The sequence below is a fragment of the Oncorhynchus masou genome, chromosome 7, assembly GCF_036934945.1.
Source record: "Oncorhynchus masou masou isolate Uvic2021 chromosome 7, UVic_Omas_1.1, whole genome shotgun sequence".
Lineage (NCBI taxonomy): Eukaryota > Metazoa > Chordata > Actinopteri > Salmoniformes > Salmonidae > Oncorhynchus > Oncorhynchus masou.
In genome coordinates, this window is record NC_088218.1 from 14,510,777 (window position 1) to 14,533,683 (window position 22,907).

Here is a 22,907-nt window from a genome sequence, read left to right on the forward strand (position 1 = left end):
AAATTAGATTTGATGAACCTGAGAAGTATTTCTGTCTGTAATAAAGCCCTTTTGTGGGGAAAAACAAATTCTGATTTGCTGGGCCTGGTGATGCCAAGAGTGTGCAAAGCTGTCATCAAGGCACAGTGTGGCTACTTTGAATAATTTCAAATATATTTTGATTTGTTTAAAACTTTTTTGGTTACTACATGATTCCATGTCTTCACTATTATTCTACAATGTAGAAAATAGTCAAAATAAAGAAAAACCCTTGAATGAGTAGGTGTGTCCAAACTTTTGACTGGTACTAATATATATATATTTCACTCCACAAAATGAAACACTAATTAGCTACTAATGTGGCTTTCATAAAGAACTACAATTCCCTTTGTCCAGGTAATGGGTTGGATCCAATAACTGGTTTTCCATTAAATGCTCCAAAACAGCAGGTGGCGCTAATGTACTGCAGTATTTTCTTCTACCGACCAGCTTTTGTGAAAGGAGAACACTATCAATTTCTTTTTTTTTTCAAATAGAAATTGTTGTTCAAAGGTCACTAAACAGATTCTTAGAGAAAGGTTTCAGCCAATATTCATTTGATAAAACGAACAGCTACACTTTCATAACCATTTCCAATATGTCGAAACTAGAGTTGAATGTTTTCGTCACCGAGCGTTTATCCGCGGCTGCTGTGGAGATATTCGGGGTCGTAGAGAAGATTATTACGGAGTATCAGGAAGAAATCTGCCGTTCAGCAGAGGAGATCGAGCGTCTACGGAGGCTGTTGGACATGGCTACCAAACCAGAGAGAATCTCACACGTAGCAGGTTTGTAGTGAAATACAGTTGTACGAGATTTGATTTGTAGACAAGATTAATGTGGCACGTTGTGATATGCCAATGGGGAGGTGAAGGGTGTAGCTTCATCCCAATATGGCAACTGGATTAAGGGCGAGTATAATGAAGTGGGTACGTCAAAAGCGCTCTGCTATGGGTTCGACGGTTTTTATTGGTGTTTTTTCTTTGGGTTCTTATCATGCTGCTCAACTACTTTCCATGGAGCTACTTATTTCAATGGGTCTTACTCATTCTAATTGTTTTCTACTGTTCAATTAAACTTCAACTCAAAATAATTTCCTGCACTCATTTAAGATTATTTCCACACTGTCACGTAGGGCTGCACGATATGGGCAAAAAAAAGTGAGGTAGCCTAGTGGTTTGAGCGTTGGACTAGTAGCACATGTTGCAAGATCGAATCCCAGAGTTGACAAAGTAAAAAAATCTGTTGTTCTGCCCCTGAACAAGGCAGTTAACCCACTGTTCCTAGGCCGTCATTGAAAATAAGAATTTGTTCTTAACTGACTTGCCTAGTTGAATAAATGCCAAATAAAAATAATAAACTTGCGATTTAGATCAACACTTGGGTGAACTGTTGGAATCAGGGAAAAATAATTATTATTCTAATTCTATAGCTAGAAGATAAGTGGACACTTTGAATACAGTGTTTGACATGACACAAACAAAAATACCAGGGAGGAGTTAGTGGCGGGGTAGGAACCAAAGTGATGGTCAGTGTTTCCTTGGGTACCCTATAATCTCTCTCTTAGCTACTTCATGTAGCTAACATATTTAAGCTTTGCCTATTCCTCTTTGATTTAGAAGATGTTGCACAAACAACATGCTGGTTTAGGCCTACACCATCACTGGTATCAGGCTGTATAGCTAGTTAAGTTTGCTCTGACTCGGTACATTTATTAGCTAGCTAGCTAGCTAGCCAGCCAGATAACTAGCGATTGGCAGCTAACACAACTTAGCCACAACGTGCTAAGACAAACTAGCAGTCTGTAGATGTAAGAAACACAAACTAATAGTGTAATTGTAGAACGTTTGGATTTATATTAAGAAGAAAAGTTGAAACAGCATCGTAGTTATCAACAATGTTGCATGTGCTGCATTGAACATGCAGACTGAATGCAAGTGTCCAGTGGTTGAGCAACAACAAATGCACTCCTTGAGTGAAAGGGGGTGGGGCTAGGTCTGTGTAGAAAGCGGCATGAGACCAAACATTCAAATACCGTTATAGAAGGTAAAGTAAAAACCCAAACCAGTCCGTGCATCAATACCATTATATAGTAATATACGGTATACTGCCCAGCCCTACCACTGTCCGGTAAACAACGAACCAAAATCTAACACTGACCCTTACCGTAACCAAATTTGAACTAATTATGAAATTAAATATTTTTGTAGGTCAGGAGTGTCAGTATAGCATTTTCTGTGCTGTAGTGGAGACTAGTCAACAAACTAGTTTTATTTGAGTGCAGAGAGGTCTTCCAAACAAAATGACAGGCATTGTATTAAGAAGACAATATTGACTGAATGTTTTTTTAACCTCCAGACTTCCAGGTGCTGTCTCCTGCCGTTCCCCCTGTGCAGCAGAAGTGTGAGCAGGAGTGGAGCCCCAGTCTGGGGCAGGAGGACCCAGAACCCACACAGATTAAAGAGGAACATCAGGAGTTCAGACTCAGTCAGGAGGACCCACCTCAGCCCTCACGTCTTTACCAAAACCAAACTGTGGATGATGGAGAGAGGAGCGCTCTACCTATTATCATAACTGAAGAGATTAAAACAGAACCTGATGGAGAGGACTACAGAGTAGCACAACCAACCAGTGATCAGCCACTTACAGTTCATCCAGACTACTCTGCTGCAGTGGAGAAGCCATATCAGTGTAAACAATGTAGCAACAGCTTCACACGTAAGGGACACTTGACCATTCATTCAAGGACACACACAGGAGAGAACCCCTATCAGTGCAAACAATGTGGCAAAAGGTTTAACCAGAAGAGCAACTTGACCATCCATACAAGGGTACACACAGGAGAGAATCCATATCAGTGCAAACAATGTGGCAAAAGGTTTAACCAGAAGGGACACTTGACCGTTCATTCAAGGATACATACAGGGGAGAGACCATATCAGTGTAAAGACTGTGACAAAGCCTTCAACCAGAAGATAGAATTGACATTGCATATGAGAGCTCATACAGGAGAGAGACCATATATCTGTCCTGTATGCAAGAAAGGTTACATCGCATTAAGCTATTTAAGAATTCATCAGCGTGTTCACACATGGGAGAAACCTTACCAGTGCAAATAATGTGACAAATGCTTTGGTATTAAAGGAAGCTTGAAGTCTCATATGAGCACTCACACAAAAGCTTCAGCCTGAAGTGAGAACAACAAACGATTACTCACATGTGAATTTCTTGTTACATCCAACTTGTAAATAATTTGTTATATTTCCTGCCACTTGACAACAAAACAAATGTAGTTATGTGTTAAAGGTTTTGTTTTTTCAATTTATGTTTTCAGGTTGTATGTATAGCACGTTGGACGCACTGATTTGTGTCACCTCGTTAGTCAGTATGTGTTACACCTGTGCTGGCCCTTGTGCTATTTAAGAGTGGCTGGCCCAGTGCTTCAGTTGCCTTGAAATGTGGACGTTCGGTCAACACCCTTTTAGTTAGCTCTCCCTATTTCATTTATAGAAAAATGTTCATTTGTCTGATCTTCCCTGTATTTGTTTTGCTCAACATTTTGGTTTGCTTCCTGTCTTAAGTTTGGTGTGGGTTTTTCTTGTGTTGGCAAATTCTTGGGCAAATTTAGTGGGTGCTCATGGTGGGTGTCATTTACGTTCCAGTTGTTGTGACTAGTCAACTTTCAGTGGATACCCCAACGAGTGTCTTTCAGAACCCCTCGTAAAACCCTGCCTGTTTCGTTTTGGTTGTCAGTGACTTTGTTACTTCCCCCTTCTGTTTGAACAACATTATGTGGTTTTGTAGCTGAGGAAAGTAACGATGTGCGTGTGGAGTGTAAAGCATCACTCTATCTGATTTGTAAGCTCATTTTGGTGCACACTTTTTTTGGATGCCTATTCGCCGTTACAATGAGGGAATTTGATTATGCTGGCCCGGGTGGACGGAGTTTGCACCAGGTGAAAAGTGATTGGATCAGTTTGAGACCATGCTGCCTCACGGGCGTGAGCCAATCACATGACAGGCCATAGCCCAGTGCACCACGGTTCAGCCTAATCAAACTCCCTCACTGCTGTATCTAGCACAAAACACACATTTGGATTTCTGAACAACGAGTTCTTATTCAATTGTTTAACAATAACATACAGTATATTTGGGCCACTATCTTCTATCTGTACTGATGTTAGAATATTGAAATAGCCTATTACACCTTTGACAATCTATATAATGCAGCAAATAATTTGTTGTAATAAAGGACTTTTCTTTTTAAATGGATGTCATTCATATTAGAGGATGTATTAAACCTGCCTCTCAGCTCTATTTCCTGCCTCCTACCCCAACCCTATCCTGACACATTAGGCAGATGGGAATGTATCTGGGCCTGTTTTCATAAAGCATTTTGGAAGAGTGCTAATCTAGGATCAGATCACTCCTGTCCATTCATTATAATTGAAAAGGTTAAACTTATCCTAGATCAGCACTCCTACTTTGAGAACACAACCCCTGACCCTGTGTTACTGTTTAAGGGCAACATTGACCTCCTCCCAGTTGGTGCACCAAAGACATTACAGTATGAAGATGGGTAGAAACTGCTTCTCCAGTAGAAATCCCGATCACACTTGTAGGCAATGCAATGGCGACATTGGCTAGCTAAGTGAATGTGCAGAAACGTCATTGGGTCTTACGGTCGCCCCGCCGCGAACTGCACATGTGCAGGCCGTCAAATCAAAGGCATTCTTTTGAAATAAAGTTGTTTTTGACAAATGAAAGCATGTCAGTTTGTTACATTCACAAGGGTGGAGTAATAGCATTTTCAATTACTTATTACAATGACTCAAATCTAGTTTGTGACTTTTAGACTTAGAGAAAATTAAAAACAGAAAATGCTCAACAGGAATGATGTAGTCCATCCGAATCATCTTGGCTCCTGGACTCTGTCCACGCATTTCAAGGATGCGTTGAGACAATGTCTTATCGATGACCCAAGCCCAGCTCAGTTAATCCCTACCATTTTGTCGCTGAGTTGTCATAATGCTGCATTAAATGTACATTATCCCAGTGGCGTTGGCAGACACAATGTAAGTAACCTAATTTATGTCCCTCTAACTGCCCTGAATGCCTCTGTTGATCCTACAGTTATTGTACACTGCTCAAAAAAATAAAGGGAACACTTAAGCAACACAATGTAACTCCAAGTCAATCACACTTCTGTGAAATCAAACTGTCCACTTAGGAAGCAACACTGATTGACAAAAATTTCACATGCTGTTGTGCAAATGGAATAGACAACAGGTGGAAATTATAGGCATTTCGCAAGACACCCCCAATAAAGTAGTAGTTCTGCAGGTGGGGACCACAGACCACTTCTCAGTTCCTATGCTTCCTGGCTGATGTTTTGGTCACTTTTGAATGCTGGTGGTGCTTTCACTCTAGCGGTAGCATGAGACGGAGTCTACAACCCACATAAGTGGCTCAGGTAGTGTAGCTCATCCAGGATGGCACATCAATGCGAGATGTGGCAAGAAGGTTTGCTGTGTCTGTCAGTGTAGTGTCCAGAGCATGGAGGCGCTACCAGGAGACAGGCCAGTACATCAGGAGATGTGAAGGAGGCCGTAGGAGGGCAACAACCCAGCAGCAGGACCGCTACCTCCGCCTTTGTGCAAGGAGGAGCAGGAGGAGCACTGCCAGAGCCCTGCAAAATGACCTCCAGCAGGCCACAAATGTGCATGTGTCTGCTCAAACGGTCAGAAACAGACTCCATGAGGGATCAACGTCCACAGGTGGGGGTTGTGCTTACAGCCCAACACAGTGCAGGACGTTTGGCATTTGCCAGAGAACACCAAGATTGGCAAATTCGCCATTGGCGCACTGTGCTCTTCACAGATGAAAGCAGGTTCACACTGAGCACATGTGACAGAGTCTGGAGATGCCGTGGAGAACGTTCTGCTGCCTGCAACATCCTCCAGCATGACCGGTTTGGCGGTGGGTCAGTCATGGTGTGGGGTGGCATTTCTTTGGGGGGCCGCACAGCCCTCCATGTGCTCGCCAGAGGTAGCCTGACTGCCATTAGGTACCGAGATGAGATCCTCAGACCCCTTGTTGGACCATATGCTGGTGCGGTTGGCCCTGGGTTCCTCCTAATGCAAGACAATGCTAGACCTCATGTGGCTGGAGTGTGTCAGCAGTTCCTGCAAGAGGAAGGCATTGATGCTATGGACTGGCCCGCCCGTTCCCCAGACCTGAATCCAGTTGAGCACATCTGGGACAGCATGTCTCGCTCTATCCACCAATGCCACATTGCACCACAGACTGTCCAGGAGTTGGCGGATGCTTTAGTCCAGGTCTTGGAGGAGATCCCTCAGGAGACCATCCACCACCTCATCAGGAGCATGCCCAGGCGTTGTAGGGAGGTCATACAGGCACGTGGAGGCCACACACACTACTGAGCCTCATTTTGACTTGTTTTAAGGACATTACATCAAAGTTGGATCAGCCTGTAGTGTGGTTTTCCACTTTAATTTTGAGTGTGACTCCAAATCCAGACTTCCATGGGTTGATACATTTGATTTCCATTGATAATTTGTGTGATTTTGTTGTCAGCACATTCAACTATGTAAAGAAAAAAGTATTTAATACGAATATTTAATTCATTCAGATCTAGGATGTGTTATTTTAGTGTTCCCTTTATTTTTTTGAGCAGTGTATATAGTAATCATGTGCCTATGAACCAGAGTTCTACTGCTAGCACTGAGGCGGTGTGCTCTAGTAGGAAGTCCACTCAGCTCAAACATAATGAGCCCATATTAACATATGTAACCTAAGAAACATGGTTCATGAAATCAATAACTTACTCGTAACAGATGGAATTCATATCTCTGAAACTCACTTAAACAACACATTTGATACAGTGGTAGAAATACATGGTTATAACATTTACAGAAAAGACAAAATGCCAATGGTGGAGGTGTTGCTGTTTATATTCTGAACCACATTTCTTTAAAGCTTAGAGAGGATCTCACGTTAAATACTGTTGAAGTAATATGGCTACAGGTTCATCTACTTAACCTAAAGCCCATTCTTGTGGGAAGCTGTTATAGACCACCAAATGCTAATAGTATCTGGATAATGTGTGTGAAATGCTTGATAATTTATGTGATATCAACAGGAGGTATATTTTCTGGGTGATTTAAATATTCACTGGCTTTCATTAAGCTGCTCACTCAAGAAAAAGCATCAAACTGTAACCAGTGTTTGCAGCCAGGTTCAGATTATCAGTCAACCTACCAGGGTAGTTACAAACAGCACAGGAATGAAATTGTCAACATATATTAATCACATCTTTACTAATGCTGTAGAAATTTGCTTTAAAGCAGTATTCAAATCCATCAGATGTAGTGATCACAATAAAGTAGCCATATCTAGGAAAATCAACATTTCAAAGGCTGTGCATAGTGGTGTATGAGGTCATACAATGTGTAGTGATTCTTATGTTGATGATGTAAAGAATATTTGCTGGTCTGCGGTGTGTAACGGGGAGCAACCAGACGCTCCACTTGACACATTTATAAAATTGCTTATGCCAGTTACTAATAAGCATATCGTATTAAGAAAATGACTGTAAAAACTGTTAAATGCCTGGAGTTTGAGTGAAGAATTAAAAAATTGTAGGTTTGAGAGCGATGAGGCAAAAGTATATGGCAAATAAATCTGGCTGCACAACCAATTGGCAAACATACTGCAAATTGAGAAATCATATTACTAAATGGAATTAAAAGAAGAAACTATACTATGAAACACAGACAAAAGTATATAAAGAATGATAGTAAAAAGCTTTGGAGCACCTTAAATTAAATTTTGGACAAAAAGGCAAACTTGGCTCCATCATTCATTAAAACAGATGGCTCATTCGTCACAAAACCCACTGATATTGCCGAGTCACGAAGGCAGTCAAATTCCACATGACCGTTTAGTCACGGTAATTAGGCTTCTCCAAGCTCTGATGCTGCTGATGGTCATTAGTAGTCTACCAAACTTACTAACTGCCTGGTACTCAACACTCTATTGTCTCTCTAATCACTGACACCAATGCAAATGTATTCGAAAATCTAATCCAACCCTTCATGAGAGCCCATGAGCTCATGTTGCGCAACATTTCAATAGGCTATGCAATTGCGTGAGAAAACAGAGTGATGGCCTCTACTGAAAAAAGGAGGATCAAAATTCTGTTAATGGTCCATTCTAAATCAAAATACATTTCACACATAGACAAGATTAAATCAAGAATAGTCTGATGGGTGGATTTTTTTTAGGGTGCATTACAGCCACACAAAGGGAATGCCGGCGGGAAATTGTAGGCATTATCAAGTGCTTGTCAAATTGTGAATGAGTGACTGATGTACAGTAGTGTGTACAGCCTGCACACAAAAAACAAAGCAGAGCTAATGCCTTTCAAGCAACTTTTTCAAATCATCATTGTTGCATCATGCAGCATTACAATGTATTAAATGTATCTCCTGTGGAAGCCAGGAGATGCTAAATGTGTTTATGTGAATTAACGGTCAATTACCATGAGACCGATGACATTTCATGACCACCACAGCCCTAGTCATGGCTTTACATCCCCTGTTATATTTTGGATAAAGAGTTACCTGTCTAACAGAACACAGAGAGTGTTCTTTAATGGAAGCCTCTCCAACATAATCATAGAATCAGGAATTCCCCAGGGCAGCTGTCTAGGCCCCTTATTTCAATCTTTACTAATTACTTGCCAATGGCTTTGAGTAAAGCAAGGAATACATTTGTCCTAAATATTTCAAAAACTAAAAGCATTGTATTTGGGACAAATCCTTCACTAAACCCTAAACCTAAATTGAGCAAGTTGAGATGACTAGCCCACTTGGAGTAACCCTGGATTGTATACGTGGTCAAAAAATGTTGATACAACAGTAGCTAAGATGGGGAGAAGTCTGTCCATAACAAAGCACTGCTCTGCCTTTTTAACACTATCAACAAGGCAGGTCCTACAGGCTCTAGTTTTGTCGCACCTTGTCTACTGTTCAGTCGTGTGGTCATGTGCCACAAAGGGGGACCTGGGAAAGTTGTCTCAGAACAGGGCAGCATGGCTGGCCCTTAAATGTATATTGAGAGCTAACATTAATAATATGGATGTAAGTCTCTCATGACTGAAAGTGGAGGAGATTGACTTCATCAATACTTGTTTTGTAAGAAGTGTTGACAAGCTGAATGCACTGAACTGTCTGTTTCAACTACTTGCACAGCTCAGACACCCATGCATATCCCACAAGACATGCCAAAGGTCTCTTCACAATCCCCAAGTCCAGAACAGACTATAGGGGCGCATTGTACTACATAGAGCCATGACTACATGGAATTCTATCCCACATCAGGTAGCAGCAGAATCAGATTTAAAAAACAGGTAAAAATAAACCTTATGGAAAAACGGGGACTGTGATGAGTGTGGCAGACCAGGGGGTTGGGTCAAAATGTTTACACAGATCAGACACGGACAGAGTAGGATTAGCTCAGTTTCAAAGGTGTTTTTTAAAATAATAGTCCAAAAGAAAATAGTTTTTCCCCAAGAGACCCTCTCCAGGATACCGTCTTCTGGGCTCCAGGTCTTGCTGTATCCTGTGGGGGTCAAAAGTGAACTCCTTCCTGTTACCTCTGGTACCATCAGCTATACAGGAGTCCTTTCCTCCCCCAGTCTGTCCTGTGTGCTGCCCTTCTGGCAGCTTTATGGGATGTGTACAGCTGGTGAGCAATCAGCCCTTGATTACTCACCAATCCCAAATCAGCCCCAATTAATCCTGGCCGGAGATCCGGTCGAGACCTGGCACGTCCAGCAGATGGAGCCATCGCCTCGTGATGTATACTCCGTCTGTCACCAGGCCTCGACGAGTCTCCCCCTGGTGGCTGACCTGCTGTACGCCACAAGAGATGCCCATGAACAGACACACATGCATACACACACTAGCACAAGCACTCAACACACACGTTCGCCGCAATATTGTTGTACGGTGGTATTATACATTTTGTATTGTAGATATGTAGTGGTGTAACAATGTTATATGATGTACTGTTTTGGATCCCTAAGAAACAGCTATGGAAGATTTTTTCACTTCTCTCATTGACTTCTCAAACCCCAAACCCCGGCTTGGTCTGGGGTTCGGGGTGTAAAACCCAGAGGCGCAACATCTTGAGACTTCCAGGATCCTGTTTAAGGATCCTGGAAGTCTCAAGATGTTGCGCCTCTGGGTTTTACGCCCCGATCGCACCAACAGTGGCTTGGCATGTTGGTACACCACAACTACATTCATTTCCAGTGGAACTCGGCGTTCTGCGTGGTGCATAAATTGGATTTATCGAACGTATGCATCAAATTGTATGTTGTATGATAAATTGTATGATGGCTTGAAGGAAAGTGTAGCAGAAGGTGAAAGTTGAGTTTTTATTGCACACATATCCAGATGATGCTGCGTATCATTTTGCCCAATGACGCTGTAGGTGTGTTCAAGATGTTAGAAACTTTGTGGGTGCACTTTGCAGAAATCGCTCCGCCATTTATTGGTTGCTAAAATTGTAACAGTTCGCCTAATTTAAGTTTGTGACGAAACAAGCAAGTATGGTGTAGAGAGTCACTGTATCATCTAAACGTCTGAAATATATTTTCCATAACCAAAAACATTGTAATTTCGGCTATCTGAAGCTGTTGTACAAAACTGAAAGTAAAATATTTGCTTTCAATGAGAATGACAGACCGATAACTAACATTTCTAAGTGAATTTGGTCAGGTCGCCCAAAAAGTTAGATATCAAATCAAATGTTATTTGTCACATGCGCCGAATACAAAAGCTGTAGGTCTTACCATTAAATGCTTACCTACAAGCCCTTAACCAACAATGCAGTTCAAGAAACTGAAGTTAAAAAAATAGAATCAAATCAAAAAGTATCAAGAAATATACATTACAATAACTAGGCTACATACATGGGGTACCGGTACCAAGTCAATGTGCAGGTTAGTCGAGGTAATTTGTAAAGTGTCTATGCATAGATAATAAACAGCGAGTAGGAGCAGTGTAAAAACTAAGGGGGGGGGGGGGGGGGGTATTTGGTGACCATTTGATTAGCCGTTCGGGAGTCTTATGGCTTGGGGTTAGAAGCTGTTCAGGAGTCTTATGGCTTGGGGGTAGAAGCTGTTCAGGAGTCTTATGGCTTGGGGTTAGAAGCTGTTCAGGAGTCTTATGGCTTGGGGGTAGAAGCTGTTCAGGAGTCTTATGGCTTGGGGTTAGAAGCTGTTCAGGAGTCTTATGGCTTGGGGGTAGAAGCTGTTCAGGAGTCTTATGGCTTGGGGGTAGAAGCTGTTCAGGAGTCTTATGGCTTGGGGTTAGAAGCTGTTCAGGAGTCTTATGGCTTGGGGGTAGAAGCTGTTCAGGAGTCTTATGGCTTGGGGGTAGAAGCTGTTCAGGAGTCTTATGGCTTCGGGGTAGAAGCTGTTCAGGAGTCTTATGGTCCTAGACTTGGCGCTCCGCTACCGCTTGCCGTGCGTAACTGGAGTCTTTTGGTCCTAGACTTGGCGCTCCGCTACCGCTTGCCGTGCGTAACTGGAGTCTTTTGGTCCTAGACTTGACGCTCCGCTACCGCTTGCCGTGCGTAACTGGGGTGACTGGAGTCTTTGACCATTTTTTCTTCCTCTGACAAAAAGTGACACATTGCAGCTTTTTATTTGACCTTTATTTAACTAGGTAAGTCAGTTAAGAACAAATTCTTATTTACAATGACGGCCTACCCCTTCCAACACTGGGCCAATTGTGCACTGCCAAATAGGACTGCCAATCACGGCCGGTTGTGATACAGCCTGGAATCGAACCAGGGTCTGTAGTGGCACTGAGATGTAGTGCCTTAGACCGCTGTGCCACTCGGGAGCCCAGGTGCTTTAATTAGAAGGTACTAAAAGACAAGGCAAAGGTATGAAAACAAAGTCGCGTTTTGTCTGGTTGGAACCGATATTGAAACAGGTCAAAACTTGGTCCAGGTAATGTGGCTCAAAGATCTCGTACCTTAACATAAAATATTTTGTAATATACTGACTGACAACAACGGTTTTCCATGAAATGCTCCAATACGACAGGTGGCGCTATTGTAATGAAGTCTTTTTTTCACCGACCAACTTTAGTGAAACGACAACAAGGTCGCTATCAGCCGGTACGCAGAATCAGAGAGAGAGAGGTTTCAACCAACATTTATTTGATAAAACAAACAGCTAGACTTTCATAACCATTGCCAATATGTCCAAACTACAGTTGTTGAATGTATTCGTCGCCGAGCGTTTATCAGCAGCTGCTGTGGAGATATTCGTGGTCGTGGAGAAGATTATAGCGGAGTATCAGGAAGAAATCTGCCGTTCAGCAGAGGCGAATGAGCGTCTACGGAGGCTGTTGGACATGGTTAGCAAACCAGAAATAACGTTACACAGAGGTTTGTAGCGTAATGCAGTTGTTGTAACGAGATTTGACATGTAGACTAGTTAATAGACTAGATGCATGTGGCACGGTGTGTTATGCCGAAGGGGATAACCTATACGGACATGCCTTGTGCCCAAATTGATGACGTATGTCGAGTGGAGACGAATGGATTCGGTTCAGTCGGTCGTCCTGGTGAGACTAGTTTATGATGGCTAGTTGTCAACGACCGCATTTATTTCGATGGGCAAGGGAGAAATATCTAGAATGGTGACCAATAATACAAGTTATCACCGTGACCTGCCAATTAGCTGACGTAACGAATTAAGAACTCGATCCATTGGAATACGGCGTTACAAATGCTTATTTCAAAGAGCGCTCCGTAAGCCACGTACCAGTGTTTGAAAACTAGGTATGTTGCACTGGAACACATTTGAATATGGAAAAAAAGCCATACATTGGGTCCGCCATGGTTCAGTGTAGCTTAGTAATGCTCAAATATTTGAGACCAGTGTGTTGCAGTTAATTTCGTCTTTAACATAAGTGAAATATCTTTGACTAGTAAATGGAATATACAGTGGATTCGGAAAGCATTCAAAACCCTTCCACATTTTGTTACATTACAGTCTTTTTCTAAAATGGATACAATTTAATTTTACCCCCATAAATCTACACACAATACCCCATAATGACACAGCGAAAACAGGTTATACATGTTTTATTTACTTATTTACATAATTATTCAGACCCTTTGGTATTAGACTCGAAATTAAGCTCAGGTGCATCCTGTTTCCATTGATCATCCTTGAGATCTTTCAACAACTTGATTGGAGTCCACTTGCGGTAAATTCAATTGATTGGATATGATTTGTAAAGGCTGTCTACATAAGGTCCCACAGTTGACAGTGCATGTCAGAGCAAAAACCAAGCCATGAGGTCGAAGGTATTGCCCGTAGAGCTCTGAGACAGGATTGTGTCGGAGCACAGATCTGGGGAAGGGTACCAAAACATTTCTGCAGCATTTTAAGGTCCCCAAGAACACAGTGACCTCCATCATTCTTAAATGGAAGAAGTTTGGAACCACCAAGTCTCTTCCTAGAGCTGGCCACCTGGCTAAACTGAGCAATCAGGGGAGAAGAGCCTTGGTCAGGGAGGTGACCAAGAACCCGATGATCACTCTGACAGAGCTCCAGAGTTCCTCTGTGGAGATGGGAGAATCTTCCAGAAGGACAACTATTCACTGCAGCACTCCACCAATTAGGGCTTTATGGTAGAGTGGCCAGACGGAAGCCACTCATCAGTAAAAGGCACATGACAGCGCACTTGGAGTTTGCCAAAAGGCACCTAAAGGATTGTCTTTGGCCTGAATGCCAAGTGTTACATCTAGAGGAAACCTGGCACCATCCCTACGGTGAAGCATGGTGGTGGTAGCATCATACTGTGGGGATGTTTTTTCAGCGACAGGAAGACTTGTCAGGATTGAGGGAAGATGAACGGAGCAAAGTACAGAGAGATCCTTGATGAAAACCTGCTCCAGAGTGCTCAGGACCTCAGACTGGGGGCGAAGGTTCACCTTCCAACAGGACAACGACCCTAAGCACACAGCCAAGATAACGCAGGAATGGCTTTGGGACAAGTCTCTGAATGTCCTTGAGTGGTCTGGCCAGAGCCCGAACTTGAACATCTCTGGAGACCTGAAAATAGCTGTGCAGCGAAGCTCCCCATCCAACCTGACAGATCTTGAGAGGATCTGCAGAGAAGAATGGGAGAAAGTCCCCAAATACAGGTGTGCCAAGTTTCTAGCTTCATACCCAACAAGACTCAAGGCTGTATTCGCTGCCAAAAAGCACCTCAAAGTACTGAGTAAAGGGTCTGAATACTTATGTAAATGTGATATTTCCTTTTTTTGCGGGGGTCATTATGGGGTATTGTGTGTAGATTGATGAGGGGGAAAAAACAATTGAATCCATCTTAGAATAAGGCTGTAACGTAACAATGTGGAAAAAGTCAAGGGGTCTGAATACTTTCTGAATGCACTGTACTGTACCAACGTTTACTACCTGAATTATTGGGATCATCTGGTTACCACCAGTGTTTGGAATACATTGAGCTCGTTGACAAAAACAGACCATGGGAGGCCTTTTCACACGGGGATGTATTTGTCAAAGGTCTGCGGTGGGTCTGTGTAAACTATGCGGATATATTGGAGAAAGGTTGATAGCAGTGAATGTCATCAAATGATGTACTGTTACAGTATTTCTCAGTAGCAGACACATCAGACAGGGAAACTAAGAGCATTCAGATTTTTCTGCCTGACTGTGGCACTCTTTACCTGTGTTAAGATTTTCTTGTGATCACAACAAAACTACTTATTTCACTAAACTTGAGATTTAAATAAATAAACTACTTATTTTACAAAACTAGAGATTTAAATAAATTGTGATTCTTTAAAAAGATGGGCCTGACTGACATGGACTGTTTCCTCACCTTATTCTCCTTGTGGTTATCTGTGATTGGTTACTCCGATAAAACCGGAATGAATCTGAACAATCTCACAAGTTCCTACTTTAGCAGACAAGTTTCAAATTCATCACATTAAATCAGCTCAGTCAGATCACGTGAAGGAGTTCCCATAGTTTGTTTAGCGACCCTTTACGAAAACATCAGAGAGCTAGTTACAATGATTGACTGAAAAGAATCTGTTTGTCTCCACTCAACTCTTGCTGCGCGACATGCATCATGAATTTTGTGCACCAGGCGTGTCCGTATAGCCTCTCCCATGCCTAAGATCTTTGTCTCTTCCTTGGTCGTTACTAGTTACCACAGCCACAAAGCCATAAATTCCGCCTATTTCAAAAATGTATCTTAAAATGTTAAACCTAACCTTAACCACACCTTAAATTAAGATCAAGAATTAAAATTTTGACTTTGTGGCTGTGGTAATTAGTGGAAACCCTCTTCCTCTCTGGCTATGCACACCCTTGAACGCAACTCCTGGTTCGCCAACATTGCTTTGTTAAGTCACGTGCTGGGGTACCGGGTATAAGGACACTCCTGTCCTGTAACCAAAATCTAAAACTGACCCTTACCTTAATCCTAACCATAAACTTAATGTAATTTGAACAAATTCTGAAATTAAATATACACAGCTCAAAAAATAAAGGGAACACTAAAATAACACATCCTAGATCTGAATGAATGAAATATTCTTATTAAATACTTTTTTCTTTACATAGTTGAATGTGCTGACAACAAAATCACACAAATTATCAATGGAAATCAAATGTATCAACCCATGGAGGTCTGGATTTGGAGTCACACTGAAAATTAAAGTGGAAAACCACACTACAGACTATTCCAACTTTGATGTAATGTCCTTAAAACAAGTCAAAATTAGGCTCAGTAGTGTGTGTGGTCTCCACGTGCCTGTATGACCTCCCTACAATGCCTGGGCATGCTCCTGATGAGGTGGCGGATGGTTTCCTGAGGGATCTCCTCCCAGACCTAGACTAAAGCATCCGCCAACTCCTGGACAGTCTGTGGTGCAACGTGGCGTTGGTGGATGGAGCGAGTCATGATGTCCCAGATGTGCTCAATTGGATTCAGGTCTGGGGAACGGGCGGGCCAGTCCATAGCATCAATGCCTTCCTCTTGCAGGAACTGCTGACACACTCCAGCCATATGAGGTCCAGCATTGTCTTGCATTAGGAGGAACCCAGGGCCAACCGCACCAGCATATGGTCTCACAAGGGGTCTGAGGATCTCATCTCGGTACCTAATGGCAGTCAGGCTACCTCTGGCGAGCACATGGAGGGCTGTGCGGCCCCCCAAAGAAATGCCACCCCACATCATGACTGACCCACCACCAAACCGGTCATGCTGGAGGATGTTGCAGGCAGCAGAACGTTCTCCACGGCATCTCCAGACTCTGTCACGTCTGTCACATGTGCTCAGTGTAAACCTGCTTTCATCTGTGAAGAGCACAGGGCGCCAGTGGCGAATTTGCCAATCTTGGTGTTCTCTGGCAAATGCCAAACGTCCTGCACGGTGTTGGGCTGTGAGCACAACCCCCACCTGTGGCCGTCGGGCCCTCATACCACCCTCATGGAGTCTGTTTCTGACCTTTTGAGCAGACACGTGCACATTTGTGGCCTGCTGGAGGTCATTTTGCAGGGCTCTGGCAGTGCTCCTCCTGCTCCTCCTTGCACAAAGGCAGAGGTAGCGGTCCTGCTGCTGGGTTGTTGCCCTCCTACGGCCTCCTCCACATCTCCTGATGTGCTGGCCTGTCTCCTGGTAGCGCCTCCATGCTCTGGACACTACGCTGACAGACACAGCAAACCTTCTTTCCACATCTCGCATTGATGTGCCATCCTGGATGAGCTGCACTACCGGAGCCACTTGTGTGGGTTGTAGACTCCGTCTCATACTACCACTAGAGTGAAAGCACCGCCAACATTCAAAAGTGACCAAAACATCAGCCAGGAAGCATAAGAACTGAGAAGTGGTCTGTGTTCCCTACCTGCAGAACCACTCCTTTATTGGGGGTGTCTTGCTAAATGCCTATAATTTCCACCTGTTGTCTATTCCATTTGCACAACAGCATGTGAAATTTATTGTCAATCAGTGTTGCTTCCTAAGTGGACAGTCTGATTTCACAGAAGTGTGATTGACTTGGAGTTACATTGTGTTGTTTAAGTGTTCCCTTTATTTTTTTGAGCAGTGTATTTTTTGTAGGTCAAGGAGAGTCAGTATAGCTTTTTCCATGCTGTAGTGTAGACTAATCAACAAACTAGTTTTATTTTTGAGCACAGAAAGGCCTTCCTAACAAAATGACAGATATACAGTGCCTTGCGAAAGTATTCGGCCCCCTTGAACTTTGCGACCTTTTGCCACATTTCAGGCTTCAAACATAAAGATATAAAACTGTATTTTTTTGTGAAGAATCAACAACAAGTGGGACACAATCATGAAGTGGAATGACATTTATTGGATATTTCAAACTTTTTTAACAAATCAAAAACTGAAAAATTGGGCGTGCAAAATTATTCAGCCCCTTTACTTTCAGTGCAGCAAACTCTCTCCAGAAGTTCAGTGAGGATCTTTGAATGATCCAATGTTGACCTAAATGACTAATGATGATAAATACAATCCACCTGTGTGTAATCAAGTCTCCATATAAATGCACCTGCACTGTGATAGTCTCAGAGGTCCGTTAAAAGCGCAGCGAGCATCATGAAGAACAAGGAACACACCAGGCAGGTCCGAGATAATGTTGTGAAGAAGTTTAAAGCCGGATTTGGATACAAAAAGATTTCCCAAGCTTTAAACATCCCAAGGAGCACTGTGCAAGCGATAATATTGAAATGGAAGGAGTATCAGACCACTGCAAATCTACCAAGACCTGGCCGTCCCTCTAAACTTTCAGCTCATACAAGGAGAAGACTGATCAGAGATGCAGCCAAGAGGCCCATGATCACTCTGGATGAACTGCAGAGATCTACAGCTGAGGTGGGAGACTCTGTCCATAGGACAACAATCAGTCGTATATTGCACAAATCTGGCCTTTATGGAAGAGTGGCAAGAAGAAAGCCATTTCTTAAAGATATCCATAAAAAGTGTAATTTAAAGTTTGCCACAAGCCACCTGGGAGACACACCAAACATGTGGAAGAATGTGCTCTGGTCAGATGAAACCAAAATTGAACTTTTTGGAAACAATGCAAAACGTTATGTTTGACCAAAAGCAACACAGCTCATCACCCTGAACACACCATACCCACTGTCAAACATGGTGGTGGCAGCATCATGGTTTGGGCCTGCTTTTCTTCAGCAGGGACAGGGAAGATGGTTAAAATTGATGGGAAGATGGATGGAGCCAAATACAGGACCATTCTGGAAGGAGTCTGCAAAAGACCTGAGACTGGGACGGAGATTTGTCTTCCAACAAGACAATGATCCAAAACATAAAGCAAAATCTACAATGGAATGGTTAAAAAATAAACATATCCAGGTGTTAGAATGGCCAAGTCAAAGTCCGGACCTGAATCCAATTGAGAATCTGTGGAAAGAACTGAAAACTGCTGTTCACAAATGCTCTCCATCCAACCTCACTGAGCTCGAGCTGTTTTGCAAGGAGGAATGGGAAAAAATTTCAGTCTCTCGATGTGCAAAACTGATAGAGACATACCCTAGGCGACTTACAGCTGTAATCGCAGCAAAAGGTGGCGCTACAAAGTATTAACTTAAGGGGGCTGAATAATTTTGCACGCCCAATTTTTCAGTTTTTGATTTGTTAAAAAAGTTTGAAATATCCAATAAATGTCGTTCCACTTCATGATTGTGTCCCACTTGTTGTTGATTCTTCACAAAAAATACAGTTTTATATCTTTATGTTTGAAGCCTGAAATGTGGCAAAAGGTCGCAAAGTTCAAGGGGGCCGAATACTTTTGCAAGGCACTGTATTAAGTCTATATTGATTGAATATATTTTTTCCCCTCCAGACTTCCAGCTACTGTCTCCTGCCGTTCCCCCTGAGCAGCAGAACTGTGAGCAGGAGTGGAGCCCCAGTCTAGAGCAGGAGGACCCAGAACCCACACAGATTAAAGAACAACAGGAGCTCAGACTCAGTCAGGAGGACTCACCTCAGCCCTCACATCTTTACCAAAACAAAACTGTGGATGATGGAGAGAGGAGCACTCTACCTATCATCATAACTGAAGAATTCAAAACAGAACCTGATGGAGAGGGCTACAGAGTACCACAACCAACCAGTGATCAGCCCCACTCAGTTCATCCAGACTGCTCTGCTGCAGTGGAGAAGCCATATCAGTGTAAACAATGTGGCAAAAGCTTCACATGTAATGGACACTTGACCATCCATTCAAGGATACACATAGGAGTGAAATCTTATCTGTGCAAACAATGTGGCAAAAGCTTCATCCAGAAAGGTGAATTGGACAGACATACAAGGGTACACACAGGAGAGAATCCATATCAGTGCAAACAATGTGGCAAAAGGTTTAGCCAGAAGGGAAGCTTGACAGTCCATTCAAGGATACATACAGGGGAAAGACCATATCAGTGCAAAGACTGTGGCAAAGCCTTCAACCAGAAGATAGAATTGACATTGCATATGAGAGCTCATACAGGAGAGAGACCATATATCTGTCCTGTATGCAGGAAAGGTTACATCGCATTAAGCTATTTAAGACGTCATCAGCGTGTTCACACAGGGGAGAAACCTTACCAGTGCAAAGAATGTTACAAATGCTTTGGTTATAAACATCGCCTAACATCACATATGAGCACTCATTCTAAAGGGCATATATGATATTACTGCACTGAGTGCAATAATAGCCTGAAGTTAATCTGAAATGAAAACAACAAATTAATCCATTGTCATTGTGAATTTCTTAATACTTCCAACTTCTAAATAATGATGTTCTGTTTTCTGGCAATTGACAACATAACAAATTGAATAATGTTTGTTGAGGGGAAATCACCAGTCAGTATCAGATTGGTAAACTGAATCTAGCGCTCGGTTTCAGGGACCTACCCTCCAGGACACTGCTGGCTTCAGGAAGTCCTCACAGCTGTATCTAGCACAGAACACACTCCTGTTCTCCGTATACACAAATAACAACTGTATGCAAAAACAGTGACCTCACCTTCATCAAATACCTGTATGCGGACGACATGGCTCTGGATGGCAAATCCAGCTCAAGTTTCTCCCAGTTTTGACCTTGTGACATGTTTTGACAATAGCTTCAGTGACGTCCATTTCACCAAGACTAAAGAACAATGCCTTGGTGGTAAGATGCAGAATAATGCAAGCAAACACACACTGACCATGGTGTAAAGATCCCTGATCGAGAGTGTTCTCACCTTCATCTCCACCTGGTATGGGAATTGGGATCCTCTCGTTCAGGGACAGGAGTAAACTGGCAAAAGTTGTCAGTCAGGTCAGCAAAATAGTCAGCAGCAAAACAGACCACAACTGCCAGAACTGTACACACAGAACATTACAAGGAAAGCACTCCAGGTCTTCAATGACCACACCCGCCCACTGCATTATCCTTCCAAATGCTGCCGTCTGCTTGGAGATGAAAGGTGCCACTCGCACGGAAGAATGGCTGGAGAAATGCCCTCCTCAGTGACAATTCTAAATAAGATGAACTGACATGTAAATGCTTCATGTAATGTGTATGTTTTCATCCATTTAATGTAAGCCAGAGCGTCAAAGACACTTTCCCATTCTGTGCAAACTTAATGGACCAAAACGTTTTCTAATCTCATCTTTCTAAACAACAGGAGTTCTTGTTCAATTGTTTAACAATGACATACGGGACGTTTGTGCCACTATCACATCTGTACCGACAGCTGTATGTTAGAATATTGATGTAGCCTATCACATCTGTTTTGACGTAATCCAGGAAACAAACTACTTCCACTGTAACCCCCTAGAGTCCATTGACATTGGTGTGTCAATCTAAGTAACATAATCAAAAATCTGTCAGTTTAAGCTAGAGATGTTTTATTTTTTGCATTGGATGCTTCGCAATCCGCCTATGTTGCACTTCTGCATTTGTGGCTAACGGTGGCAGAGCTAGAGCGATGTTTGTCAGACCATGTGACCTCGGTCTTCTCACAAAAATGTCTATCAGTGTAAACAATGTGGCAACAGCTTCACATGTAAGGGACACTTGACATTCCATTCAAAGATACACATACGGGAGATACCATGTCAGTGCAAAGACTGAGAAAGCCTTCAACAACAAGATAGAATTGACATTGCATATGAGACTTCATATAGGAGAGAGACCATATATAGTAGCTGTCCTGTATGCAAGAAAAGTTACATCGCATTAACGTAAACTACATGACCAAAAGTATGTGGACACATGCTCATCAAACATCTCATTCCAAAATCATGGGCATTCATTTGGAATTGGTCGCCCCTTGCTGTTATAAAAGCCTCAACTCTTCTAGGAAGGCTTTCCACTATATGTTGGAACATTGCTGTGGGGACTTGCTTCCATTCAGCCACAAGGATTAGTGAGGTCGGCGATTAAGCTGGCTCACAGTCGGCATTCCGATTCATCCCAAAGGTGCTCGATGGGGTTGATGTCTGGGCTCTGTGCAGACCAGTCAAGTTCTTCCACACCGATCTCGACAAACCATTTATGTATGGACCTCACTTCATGCACAGGGGCATTGTCATGCTGAAACAGGAAAGGGCCCTCCCCAAACTGTTGCCACAAATTTGGAAGCACAGAATCATCTAGAATGTCATTGTATGCTGTAAAGTTCTCTCTTCACTGGAACTAAGGGGCCTAGCCCGAATCATGAAATACAGCCCCAGACCATTATTCCTCCTCAAAACTTTACAGTTGGCACTATACATTGGGGCAGGCATCGTTCTCCTGGCATCCGCCAAACCCAGATTTGTCCATCAGACTTCCAGATGGTGAAGTGTGATTCATCACTCCAGAGAACACATTTCCACTGGTCCAAACTCCAACGGCGGGGAGCTTTACACCACTCCAGCCGAAGCTTGGCATTGCGCATGGTGATCTTAGGCTTGTGTGTGACTGCTCAGCCATGGAAACCCATTTCATGATGCTCCAGAGGCAGTTTGGAACTCGGTAGTCAGTGTTGCAACCGAGGACAGACTATTTGTATGCGTTACGCGCTTCAGCACTCGGCGGTCCCGTTCTGTGAGCTTGTGTGGCCTACCCCTCGGCGGTCCCGTTCTGTGAGCTTGTGTGGCCTACCCCTCGGCGGTCCCGTTCTGTGAGCTTGTGTGGCCTACCCCTCGGCGGTCCCGTTCTGTGAGCTTGTGTTGCCTACCACTCAGCGGTCCCGTTCTGTGAGCTTGTGTGGCCTACCACTCGGCGGTCCCGTTCTGTGAGCTTGTGTGGCCTACCCCTCGGCGGTCCCGTTCTGTGAGCTTGTGTTGCCTACCACTCGTCGGTGCCGTTCTGTGAGCTTGTGTGGTCATCCACTCGGCGGTCCCGTTCTGTGAGCTTGTGTTGCCTACCACTCGGCGGTCCCGTTCTGTGAGCTTGTGTGGCCTACCACTCGGCGGTCCCGTTCTGTGAGCTTGTGTTGCCTACCACTTGGCGTCCGAGTCTTTGTTGCTCCTATGTTTCCACTTCACAATAACAGCACTTTCAATAGACCGGGGCAGCTCTAGCAGGGCAGATTTTTTTTGTTGAAAGGTGGCATCCTGAGCTCTTCAGTAAGGTCATTCTACTGCCAATGTGTGACTATGGAGATTGCATGGCTTTGTGCTCAATTTTATACACCTGTCAGCAATGGGTGTGGCTGAAACAGCCAAATCCACTCATTTGAAGGGGTGTCCACATACTCATGTATATATAGTGTATCTAAGATGTCATCAGCGTGTTTCACA

The 22,907-nt window shown here is 43.3% G+C and overlaps 2 protein-coding genes across 2 annotated transcripts; both read left to right on the forward strand.

Moving 5' to 3' along the window:
• The first annotated feature begins 474 nt into the window (after positions 1–474).
• Positions 475–4,739, forward strand: LOC135543334 (zinc finger protein 566-like). The gene is made up of 2 exons (XM_064970518.1): positions 475–806; positions 2,377–4,739. The coding sequence occupies exons 1-2, from the start codon at positions 617–619 to the stop codon at positions 3,135–3,137; spliced, it is 951 nt and encodes a 316-aa protein (XP_064826590.1). The 5' UTR covers positions 475–616; the 3' UTR covers positions 3,138–4,739.
• A 7,484-nt stretch (positions 4,740–12,223) lies between these two features.
• On the forward strand, positions 12,224–21,192 carry LOC135543333 (zinc finger protein 420-like). Its single transcript, XM_064970517.1, has 2 exons — positions 12,224–12,510; positions 18,994–21,192. Exons 1-2 carry the CDS (start codon positions 12,321–12,323, stop codon positions 19,821–19,823), a joined length of 1,020 nt encoding a protein of 339 aa, XP_064826589.1. The 5' UTR covers positions 12,224–12,320; the 3' UTR covers positions 19,824–21,192.
• Positions 21,193–22,907: the final 1,715 nt, after the last annotated feature.